The following is a 12,717-nucleotide window of genomic DNA, read 5'->3' on the forward strand; positions in this document are numbered from 1 at the left end:
AAAAAAACATTCAATCAGAGCAGCAACAAGAAAAGAGAACCAAAAAAGGAGGACAGACTAAGGAGCCTCTGGGACATCTTCAAACATATCAACATCTGAATCAGGGATACCAGAAGGGGAAGAGGAAGAGCAAGAAATTGAAAACTTATCTGCAAAATAATGAAAAACAAAAAAAAAACAAAAAAACCCTTCCCTAATTTGATGAAGGAAATAGATATACAAGTCCAGGAAGCACAGAGAATCCCAAACAAGTTGGACCCAAAGAGGACCACACCAAGACACATCATAATTAAAATGCCAAAGGTTAAAGATAAGCAGTAAAAGAAAAAGAGTTACCTACAAAGGAGTTCCCCTAAGACTGTCAGCTGATTTCCCAAAAGAGACTTTGCAGATTAAAAGAGGCTGTTAAAACATACTAAAAGTGATGAAAAACAAGTATTTACAACCTAGATTACTCTATCCGGCAAAGCTATGATTTAGAATGGAAAGGCAGATAAAGTGCTCCCAAGACAAGGTAAAGCTAAAGAAGTTCATCATTACCAAGCCCTTATTATATGAAATGTTAAAGGGACTTTTTTAAAGAAAAAGATCAACAAGGTGATGTAGGCCAACATGGCTTGCCTATTCACACAACCATATCAAAATTAGAACTAAAACATAGAACAACCATTACTCAGGAACATCAGAAATCAAGTTGAATGGAAGTCTGACAACTATGGAATAAAAGAAATCATATCCATCCAGACTGGTAGGAGGGGCATGGATGTGAAATGGGCTGGTCCCACACCCATGTGAATAAAAATTCAGGAGGGATATTTCGGGAGTGAAGAATACCAGACCCACACCAGGGCCCCAGCCCAGGATTCCAGTGCCAGGAAAATAAGTCACCACAACTTCTACCTGCAAAAACGGTGGGGATTGAGTCAGTGGAGGAGGCTGCTGGAGCCCTAAGCAGTTCCTCTTGAGAAACCCACACACAGACTCACCTACTCAGACTCGCTCCCTCTGAGCTACAGCACTGAGATGGCAGCTTGAAGGGCATCAAGGACACTAGGTACAAGGAGAGACAGAAGTGCCTGGCATCAGGGAGAACAGAAGCCATTGTCTCTCTGCTGAGCCCTCCCCCAGCAAAGCCAGAAGGCTACAGCCGTGTCTGAGATTCCGTCACCCTGGCTAACACTGTATGACCCACCTTGGAGATCCACTGACACAGACACTGCCCACAGTGTCCAAAGTGTTATGAATGAGAAACAAGACATTCACACAAACTACCGAGTCCTGTGGAGGAAAAGGGAATGCACAGCTACTTCCTCAAGGGGGGAGTGCCTCAGAAAGCCCCAACCCTTGCCTTGAGAAGCTTTTGTTGGATTTTTTTTGCACAAGAATACAGGTAAAGCTCATTAATCATTATCAAGCAGTGAGAATCAAACATACAAAGAACTCTGAGGGCCTATTTTTAGTCAGGGTCAGATAGCTAAAGAACCATAAAACTTTGAGGAACAAACTCACCTCTCACTTTGGACCCTTATCATTTAATTGAGGGCATTCTAAACAAAGCAAGTTTAACAGGATTTTACATATTCTTTCTTAAGTCTAATCGCCCTAGAGAACCTGCCCTTTCCAGCACAGGGCAGCACCCAACACCAGCATTGTTTCAGGCTTAAGTCACGCAGGGGAAGTAAGGCAGCCAAGAGATTAGGAGACTTCTTGCAGACAGAATGAGAACTCAGGCTATGTCAAAGCCGAGGGGCGAGGGTCCATCACCCTCTTTCTCCATAGCCCCCCAAGTCCTTCCCTGGGGCCTCCAATGTGATCATGTCTGTCTTAGGTCAATCCTCCCTTGAAGAATCTTACCCGTCATTGGCTAACCAATCAAGCATTGGGGGCCAGTTATGGACGAAGTAAAAGGAGCAGAGGCAGCACTCCTGCCAGGGAGATAAGCTTTGTCTCCTTAGTGGCTTATGGTCTGAAGGTCACTCACTCAGCCTTAGCCATGGGGGTGGTTACAGCTTCTGAAATCAGGTAGGGCAGTGCCCAACAATCCACAAAGGTTCTATCCAACCCACTTACGGGCCCATATAAATTGCTTTTCTATAAGAATGGCTACTCCTAGCTCCTAAATCCTATCAAACAAGCAAGAGCTGGTTTCAGTGAGCCCGATCAGTGGCCAGATTAGAGTCACAGCTTGGCTTCACCTGGGAATCTCCAAGACCAATACAAGTAGCAGCCATCTCAGATTGCTTTATAGCTCAGGCAGGTGGGGGCTGACCATGGCCTGTACCACCCAGAAAACCCCAGGGCCCAGTGGATAGCTACAGACCACATCGGAGCACCACCACCCTGCCCCTGCACAGCTGATCCTTCATGGAAGGTGAAGTGTGGTGGCCAGTGGTCACAGTTGGTCCTTGCAGCTGACTGGCCAAGGTGAATTTCTCCCATTGATCTGTCAACAGCAATCAAGGCTCCATTACAAGGAGGGTGTACTCAGCCCACATGAAGGGTGCACCTTGAGTATCCACCTTGAATGACAGGGGAGGCTGTGACACTGGACCTTATAGGACACCTACTATATTAGGCCACACTACCAAGACACAGAGTTACCTCAGCAGCTCAGTTACCTAATACATAGAAACAAACACAGGGAGTCTGCCAAAATGAGGAGACAAAGATACATGGATGGCCCTGATGAAAGAACAGATAAAAACTCCGGAAAAAGAGCTAACTGGAATGGATATAAGCAATCTATCAGATGCAGAGTTCAAAATACTTTATAAGGATGCTCAAGGAATTTAGTGAAGACCTCAGCAGAATAAAAAAGACCCAGTCAGAAATTAAGGATACATTAATTGAAATAAAGAGCAACTTACAGGGAAACAACAGTAGAGTGGATGAAGCTGAGAATCAAATCAATAATTTGGAACATAAGAAAGCAAAAAACAACATGCAGAACAACAAGAAGAAAAAATAATCCAAAAAATGAGGATAGTGTAAACAGCCTCTGCAATGACTTTAAGAAGTCCAACATTCACTTCATAGGGGTACTAGAAAGAGAAGAGAAAGAGCAAGAAATTGGAAATCTATCTAATAAAAGTAGTAAAAGCAAAACTTCCCTAATTTGGTGAAGGAAATAGACAAGCAAGTCCAGGAAGCACAGAGTCCCATTTATGATGGATGCAAAGATGCCCACTCCAAGACACATCATTATTAAAAGCCCAAAGGTTAAAGATACAGAGAGAGCCTTAAGAGCAAGAGAAAAGTTAGTTACCAGAAGGCTGCCAGCTAGGAGCAGGGAGGGGAGAATGAGTGAAGAGGTGAGGGGATTAAGAAGTACAAATAACTTCCAGCCAAGATGGAGGCATAGCTAAACACACTGTGCCTCCTTGCACAACCAAAATAAGGACAACAATTTAGAAACAAAATAACAACCAGAACTGACAAAAAATTGAACTGTATGGAAGTCAGACAACCAAGGAGATAAAATAGACAAATTCATCCAGATCGGTAAGCAGAACAGAGTCAGGCAGCCGGAAGGAGAGGGGCCACAACAAAAAAAGTGGTGGCACTGGGTGAGAAAGGCACCTCAGACTCGCAAGACAGCAGCAGGTGGACCCTGGGTGCACAGGCAGCAGCTGGCAGATCCCAGGCTTGGGGTGGCAATGGGCAGTGATTGTGAAGCAAGGCACTGCATGCAAGGCGGCTGGCTGACTAGGCGGTCCCACATTCTCATGCAAATAAACCAGGCAAAAATGGGGAGTGAGACAGACCGTGCACGGTCCCCGCACCAGGAAATAAAGCCTCAAAATACTTATTGAAAACGCCTGTGGGAGTTGAGGTGCCAGGAGAGAATCCCAGCCTCACAGGAGAGTTCATTGGAGAGACCCACAGGCTCCTAAAATGTATACAAGCCCACCCATAAGGGAATCAGCACCAGAAAGGCTCAGTTTGCTTGGGAGAAGCAGTGGAGGGGACTGAGATCAAACAGAGAGCGAAGCAAGTGCCATTGTTCCCTCTCTGACCCTGCCCCCACATACAGCATCACAACCCAGCAACTGGGTTGCACTGCCCTGGTGAACACCTAAGTCTCTGCCCCTCATACGTAACAGGCAGGACAAGAAAAAAAATGGCCCAAATGGAAGAACAGATCAAAGCTCCACAGTAAATACAACTAAGCGATAAACAGATGTCCAACCTATAAGACGCACAGTTCAAAGCACTAGTGCTCACAGAACTAGTTGAATTTGGTCGCAAGTTATATGAAAAAATGAAGGCTACACTAAGTGAAATGAAGGGAAATGCACAGGGAACCAATAGTGATGGAAAGGAAACTGGGACTCAAATCAAGAATGGACCAGAAGAAAGAAAGAAACAACCAAACAGAAAAGAATAAAGAAACAAGAATTCAAAAAAATGAGGAGAGGCTTAGGAACCTCCAGGACAACTTTAAACGTTCCAACATCCAAATCATAGGGGTAACAGAAGGGGAAGAGGAAGAGCAACAGGTGGAAAATAATAAAGAACTTCCCCAATCTGGCAAAGGCAATAGAGTTCCAGAAAGTCCAGGAAGCCCAGAGAGTCCCAAAGAAGTTGGACCCAAGGAGGGACGCACCAAGGCACATCATAATTACATTAGCAAAGATAAAAATGAAGGAGAGAATTCTAGGAGCAGCAAGAGATAGACAGTCACCTACAAAGGAGTTCCCATCAGACTGTCATCTGATTTCTCAAAAGAGACCTTACAGGCAAGAAGGGGCTGGAAAGAAGTATTCCAAGTCATGAAATCCAGAGACCTACAACCAAGATTGCTGTATCCAGCAAAGCTTTCATTTAGAATGGAAGGGCAGATACAGTGCTTCTCAGATAAGGTCAAGTTCAAGGAGTTCATCATCACCAAGCACTTATTTTATGAAATGTTAAAGGGACTTATCTAGGAAAAAGAAGATAAAAAAACATGTATAGTAAAATGATGGCAAATGCACAATTACCTAAAACAAAAACAGAAACACACTAAGCAAACAACTAGAACAGGAAAAGAACCATAGAAATGAAGATCACATGGAGGGTTAGCAACAGGGGAGTGGGAGAAGGAGAGAAGGGGAAAAGGTACACAGAATAAGTAGCATAGATGGTAGGTAGAAAATAGACAAGGGGAGGGTAAGAATAGTATGGGAAATTAAGAAACTAAAGAATTTATGACACATGGACATGAACTAGAGGGGGGGAATGTAGGTGGGAGAGGGTGTGCAGGGTGGAGGAGAATGAAGGGGGGGAAATGGGGCAACTGTAATAGCATAATCAATAAAATATATATTAAGATAGAACATTAAAAACAAAACAACCAAAGAATCAACAGAGGAAAAGGCAAGCCACAGAATGGGGAAAACATGTGCAAATCATGTATCTGCTTTATATCCAGATACACATTCGGGTATTAATATGAAGAATATAAGAAACTGCTGAAACTCAACAACAAAAAAACAACCCAATTAAAAAATAGGCAAACAACTTGAATATACATTTTTCCAAAGAAGATATGCAACCGGCCAGTGGGCATATGAAAAGATGCTCAACATTACTAAACATTAGGGAAACGCAAGTCAAAATCGCAATGACATACTACCTCACACCCATTAAGATGGCTACTATTAAAAAAAAAAACACAACACAAGTGTTGGTGAGGCTGTGGAGAAATTAAAACCCTTGTGCACTTTTGGTAAAATGTAAGATGGTACTGCCACTATGGAAAATAGCATGAAGATTCCTCAAAAAATTAAAAATAGCCCTGGCTGGCGTAGCTTGGTGGATTGCAGTACCATCAAAGGATCACAGTTTGATTCCCAGTCAGGGCACATGCCTGGGTTGCAAGCCAGTTCCCTGCAGGGGATGCACAAGAGGCAATCATACATTGATATTTCTCTCCCCCTCTCCTTCCCTTCTCCTCTAAAGATAAATAAATATATAAAATCTTTAAAAAAATTAAAAATAGAAATTGCCATATGACCCAGCAATTCTACTTTGAGTATATACCCCAAAGATTTGAAAGTAGAGTTTCAAAGAGATATGTGCACATCTGTTCATGACAGCTTTATTCACAATAGCCAAAACATGAAAACAACCCATCAACAAATGAATGAATAAACAAAATGTGACTTATACCTGCACTGGTATGTGCCTAACACAGCATTGATGTACACAAAGCAAAAACTGATAGAAATGCAAGGAAGAATAGATGAATCCACTATTATAGCTTGAGACTTCATCACCCTTCTGTCACTGACGGACAGATCCAGCAGGCAGAAAATCTAGTAAGGCTATAGCTGAACTCAATAGCACCATTAATTAAATAAAGATAATTGACATCTGTAGAATACTTCATTCAACAACATAAGAATACACATTCTTCTCAAGCTCACATGGAACATTTACCAAGATAAATGTCCATTTAAATCAATCATCTAAGCTTCCATTTTAGGAAACTAAAATTACAAGAGTAAATTAAATCCAAAGTAAAAAGAAGAAAAAGAAATAATAAAAATTGGAGCATACATCATCAATAAAATTGAAACTAAGAAGTCAACAGAGAAAATCAATGAAATAAAAAATCTGGTTCTTAGAAATGATCACTATAATCAATAAGCCTGTAGCCAGGCTAACTACAAGAAGAGAGAAGACAAAAATCCCTAACATCAAAAATAAAAAAGGGGAATTAATACAGATCTCATGGACATGAAGAGGATAATAAAAAAATACTATGAACAGACTTCCAGCCAAGATGGAGGCGTAGGTGGAAACACTGTGTCTCCTTGCACAACCAAGTTTAAAGACAACAAAGTTTTAGTAAAAAAAAATGGAACCAAAACACAGAAAATTGAACTAAACGGAAGTCCGACAACAACAAACCATTCAGCCAGACCAGTAAGAGGGAAGGAGCCAGCTGCTGGCGGAGCAGGGTTGTACAGGAAAACTCTGCCAAACCAACCCAGGCACAGGCGGCAGTTGGCAGATCCCAGGCATGGGGTTGCAATGGGCAGATCCAGTGAGGGCGCAAGGTGACAGGCTGACTGTGGTCACACATTCGAGTGTAGATAAACCAGGTGAAGGAGCGAGCAGTGAGACAGACCACGCAGGCCCCAGCAGTGGGAAGCAGCAGAGGGGAGTGCTATTGCCCTTCTTTGACCCCGCCCCCACATACAGCATCACAACCCAGCAACTGAGTTGCCCCGCCCTGGTGAACACCTAGGGCTCTGCCCCTCAGACATAACTGGCACAAACAGACCAAAACATTATGGCTCAAGAACTCAAAGCCCCAGAGCCAATAACTCTAAGTGACCAAAAAAATAGCCAACCTATCAGATGCACAGTTCAAAACACTGGTGATCAGGATGCTCACAGAACTGGTTGATTTTGTCACAAATTAGAGGAACATATGAAGGCTAAACTCATTGTAATGAAGGCAAATGCACAGGAAACCAATAGTGATGGAAAGGAAACTGGGACTCAAATCAAGAATGGACCAGAAGGAAGAAAAAAATGACCAAACAGAAAAGAATGAAGAAAAAAGAATTCAAAAAAATGAGGAGAGGCTTAGGAACCTTCAGGACAACTTGAAACATTCCAACATCCAAATTATAGGGGTACCAGAAGGGGAAGAGAAAGAGCAACAGGTGGAAAACTTATTTGAACAAATAATAAAGGAGAACTTGTCCAATCTGGCAAAGGAAATAGACTTCCAGGAAATCCAGCAAGCTCAGGGAGTACCAAAGAAGTTGGACCCAAGAAGGAACACACCAAGGCACATCATAAATACATTAGCCAAAATTAAAATGAAGGAGAGAATCCTAGAAGCAGCAAGAGATAAGTCACCTACAAAGGAGTTCCCATCAGACTGTCAGCTGATTTCTCAAAAGAGACCCTACAGGCAAGAAGGGGCTGGAAAGAAGTATTCCAAGTCATGAAATCCAAATACCTACAACCAAGATTGATCTACCCAGCAAAGCTGTCATTGAGAATGGAAGGGCAGATAAAGTGCTTTTCAGATAAGATCAAATTCAAGGAGTTCATCATCACCAAGCCCTTATTATATGAAATGTTAAAGGGACTTACCTAAGAAAAAGAAGATAAAAAAGATGAACAGTGAAAGGACAGCAAACTCACAGTTATTAACAACCACACCTAAAACAAAAGCAAACTAAGAGGATAGCTAGATCAGGAGCAGAACCATAGAAATGAAGATCACATGGAGGGTTATCAACAGGGGAGTGGGAGAAGGAGAAGGGGGGAGAAGGTATAGAGAATGAGTAGCATAGATGGTAGGTAGAAAATAGATGGGGGGAGGGCAAGAATAGTAGGGAAGATATAGAATCTAAAGAACTTGAGACACGTGGACATAAACTAAAGGGGGGAATGGTGGGGGAGGTGGTGTGCAGGTTGGAGGGGAATGAAGTGGGGAAACAGGACAACTGTAATGGTATAATCAATAAAATATATTTTAAAAAAATTTTTAAAGAATACTATGAAAAACTTTATGCCCACACATAGTCTAGACAAAATGGACCAATTCCCTGAAAAACAAAATCTGGCAAAACTCACACAAGCTCACAGTCTGAATAGCCTTATATCTATTAAGGAAGTTGAATTCAAAAAAAATAATCTTCCAAAACAGAAAGCACAAGACCCATATAGGTTCACTGGTGAATTCTACATACCATGGCGTATTATTCAGTCTGAAAAAAGAAGGAAATCCTGACACATGCTACAACATGGATGAACCCTGAAGACACACTAAGTGTCTTCATTAAACAAGCCAGCCACAAAAGGACAAATATAGTGTGATTCCCTTTATATGAGGAAGACAAAGTAGAATGATGCTTGCCAGGGGCTGCAGGAAAAGAGGAATAGGGAGTTAGTGTTTAATGGGTGTAGAGTTTCAGTTTTACAAGATGAAAATATTCTGGAGATGGGTTGCACAACAATGTGACTATACTTAACACTACTCAACTGTATACTCAAAAATGTTAAAATAGTAAATTTTGGGTTACCTGTGTTTTGTTACAATTAAGAAAATAAAATAAAACACAGTGATACCAGGGACAGAGCCATGCAATTGTAAGGATTACTCAGTCCTGGCCAGGTCAGAAGAGACCCTTGAGGACCAACCATAATTGTAGTGCCCACGCCCACCCACACTCCCCACTTCCAGCCCACAATTTATCTGCTGAGACTCACAGCAAATGAAGCAAGCTGGAAGGACAGGACTTTTTCTGTCCTTCAAGGCAACAGAAAGGTAAAGGGACATGCCCAAGTCATTCCTGGTAAGGAGCAATGCTCCATTTTTCACACTGCAAAGCCAGCACTCTCCCAGATTCTCTAGCTGGTCCATCTGGCTTTGAATTCCAGCTCTGCCACTTACCACTGTGGGGCCTCAGGCAAGTCACTCAGCCTCTGTATGCCTCCTGCAAAATGGGGATAATAGCAGGTCTTGGGGGTTCACTGTGTTTTCATTACACACAAAGTACTTAAAACAGCCTTTCATGTGGGAAGCCTGCCAATATAAGCTATTATATAGTGCCTCAGAAGTTGGTTTTTGTTTTTCCCTAGAGATCTGTAAGGGACAAAGCTACTCCAAGCAATTTAAAGGCACTGAAATTGATTTCATAAGAGTTTGCTGGCTCTGGGATCCCACACAACCTTGCACCAAACTTTGAAAGCTCAAGACAGGCAGGAGTGGCTCTGGCTGCTAAGTGCTTCCCAGCTCACTCCTTGACTTCTCAAGGAGTGAGACTTCTTTTTTTGTTGTTTAATTTTTTTATTGATTATGCCATTACAGTTGTTCTATTCCCCCCTTCATTCCCCTCCACCCTACCCCCCCATCCCCACCATTACCCCCCCTTTAGTTTATGACCATGTGTCTCAAGTCCTTTAGATTCTATATTTCCCATGCTATTCTTGCCCCCCATCTATTTTCTATCTACTGTTTATGCTGCTTATTTTCTGTACCTTCTCCCCCCTTCTCCTCCTCCCACTCCCCTGTTGCTAACCCTCCTTGAGATCTTCATTTCTTTGTTTCCACTCCTGATCTAGCTGTTCTTTTAGTTTGCTTTTGTTTTAGGTGTGGTTGTTAATAACTGTGAGTTTGTTGTCCTTTCACTGTTCATGTTTCTTTAACTTCTTTTTCTTAGATAAGTCCCTTTAACATTTCATATAATAAGGGCTTGGTGATGATGAACTCCTTGAATTTGATCTTATCTGAGAAGCGCTTTATCTGTCCTTCCATTCTAAATGAAAGTTTTGCTGGATAGAGCAATCTTGGTTGTAGGTCTTTGAATTTCATGATTTAGAATACCTCTTTCCAGCCCCTTCTTGCCTGTAAGGTCTCTTTTGAGAAATCCGCTGACAGTCTGATGGGGACTCCTTTGTAGGTGACTGTCCCCTTAGCTCTTGCTGCTTCTAGGATTCTCTCCTTCATTTTAATTTTGGCTAATGTAATTATGATGTGCCTTGGTGTGTTCCTTCTTGGGTCCAACTTCTTTGGGACTCTCTGAGCTTGCTGGATTTCCTGGAAGTCTATTTCCTTTGCCAGATTGGGGAAATTCTCCTTTATTATTTGTTTAAATAAGTTTTCCACTGGTGGCTGTGCCTTTCCCCCTTCTGGTACCCCTATAATTCAGATGTTGGAGCATTTAAAGATGTCCTGGAGGTTCCTAAGCCTCTCCTCATTTCTTTGAATTCTTGCTTCTTGACTCTTTTCTGTTTGGCCATTATTTGCTTTCTTCTGGTCCACTCCATTGATTTGAGTCCCAGTTTCCTTTTCATTGCTATTGGTGTCCTGTGCAATTCCATTCATTTCAATTAGTTTCGCCTTCATATATTTGTCTAATTTGTGGCTATAATCAACCAGTTCTGTGAGGATCCTGATCACCAGTGTTTTAAACTGTGCATCTGAGAGTTTTGCTATTTCTTCATCGCTTAGATCTATAGGCTCTGGGGCTTTGAGATCTTTTTGAGCCATTTTTGGTCTGTTCGCGCCCTTTAAGTGTGAGAAGCAGTGCCTTGGACTCCCAGGTCGCTGGGTTGTGACGCTATAAGTGGGGGCGTGGTTAGAGCGGGGAAATGGCGACCCCCTCTGCTGTTTCTCACAGCTGGGTGAGGAGCAACGCCTTAGGTGGTTCACCTGGGCCAGGCCACTCAGAGTCGCTGGGTTATGACGCTGTATGTGGAGGTGGCGTCAGAGCAGGGAAATGGTGGCGCCCTCCCTGCTGCTTGCTGTGGGGACCCGCTGGGTTTCAGTCCAATTGCCCACTCCCTCATCTATCCTCCCATAAATGCGCGACCACAGTCAACACGCAGCCCTGCTCCCTTGCTGTCTCCCCCACGGTTGCTGGCTTGGTCGCTCACTCGGTCGCTCCCTAGGTCCAACCCTGCACCTGGATTCCGCGCCCCTGGATTCCGCACGCCTGGATTCCACGCGCCTGAGTCCGTCTGACCGAGTTTTCCTGTGCAACCCCGATTCACCAGCCAATGGTTTCGCCCCTTACCGGTCAGGCTGAAGAATTTGTTGTTAACAGACTTCCGAAAAGTTCAATTTTCCGTGTTTTGGCTATGTTTTCTGTTGCTAATATTTAGTTGTCTCTAAACTTGGTTGTGTGAGAAGGCACGGCACATCCACCTATGCCTCCACCTTGGCGGAAGTCCTCTTTTTTTTTTAAATATATTTTATTGATTATGCCATTACAATTGTTCTATTCCCCCCTTCATTCCCCTCCACCCTGTACACCCCCTCCGCCACCATTCCCCCTTTAGTTTATGACCACGTGTCTCAAGTTCTTTAGATTCTATATCTCCCCTACTATTCTTGCCCTCCCCCTATCTATTTTCTACCTACCATCTATGCTACTTATTTTCTGTACCCTCTCCCCCCTTCTCCTTCTTCCACTCCCCTGTTACTAACTAACCCTCCATGTGATCTTCATTTCTATGGTTCTACTCCTGATCTAGCTGTCCTCTTAGTTTGCTTTTGTTTTAGGTGTGGTTGTTAATAACTGTGAGTTTGCTGTCCTTTCACTGTTCATCTTTTTTATCTTCTTTTTCTTAGGTAAGTCCCTTTAACATTTCATATAATAAGGGCTTGGTGATGATGAACTCCTTGAATACACACCAAGGCACATCATAATTACATTAGCCAACATTAAAATGAAGGAGAGAATTCTAGAAGCAGCAAGAGATAAGGGAACAGTCACCTACAAAGGAGTTCCCATCAGACTGTCAGCGGATTTCTCAGAAGAGACCTTACAGGCAAGAAGGAGCTGGAAAGAAGTATTCCAAGTCATGAAATCCAAAGACATACATCCAAGACTGATCTATCCAGCAAAGCTTTCATTTAGAATGGAAGGGCAGATAAAGTGCTTCTCAGAGACTTTTTGTTCTTATTGCCCTGAAGAGAGGAGCTGGGACCACAAGCCCAGGAAGGAGTATGTTGCTGCAGAGTGGCCCACGCTGGTCTCGCCAGTCCTGTGCATTCTGAGTGTCACAGCTGAGCTGACAGCAGCCAGGGACACAGCTTCTCCAATGCACTGGGGAGGACCCCCAGGACCAGACAGACAATGGCAAGCAGGCATGTCTCTCCTGACCTCAGGCAGCAGCAGAACTGAGCCCAGGTCCACCTGTGTCAGTAATTCAGGGTACTTGGTTGGTAGCAGGAGAAGCCAAGTGCCACACAGGACT

The 12,717-nt window shown here is 43.1% G+C and overlaps 1 protein-coding gene across 9 annotated transcripts in view; it reads right to left on the reverse strand.

Moving 5' to 3' along the window:
• The window catches only part of STYXL1 (serine/threonine/tyrosine interacting like 1), a 67,226-nt gene that overhangs the window by 5,454 nt on the left and 49,055 nt on the right, over positions 1-12,717 (reverse strand). The window contains exon 9 of one of the 9 annotated variants that reach the window (XM_053655349.1): positions 9,407-9,449. The exons of the other annotated variants lie outside the window; for them this stretch is intronic. Within the exon in view, the coding sequence (XP_053511324.1) occupies positions 9,432-9,449 (18 nt within the window). The 3' untranslated portion in view covers positions 9,407-9,431. The remainder of the gene's footprint in view (positions 1-9,406; positions 9,450-12,717) is intronic. 9 annotated transcript variants of the gene reach the window in all.

Source organism: Artibeus jamaicensis, unplaced genomic scaffold (genome assembly GCF_021234435.1).
Source record: "Artibeus jamaicensis isolate MK-2021 breed Jamaican fruit bat unplaced genomic scaffold, CSHL_Jam_final contig_956, whole genome shotgun sequence".
NCBI lineage: Eukaryota > Metazoa > Chordata > Mammalia > Chiroptera > Phyllostomidae > Artibeus > Artibeus jamaicensis.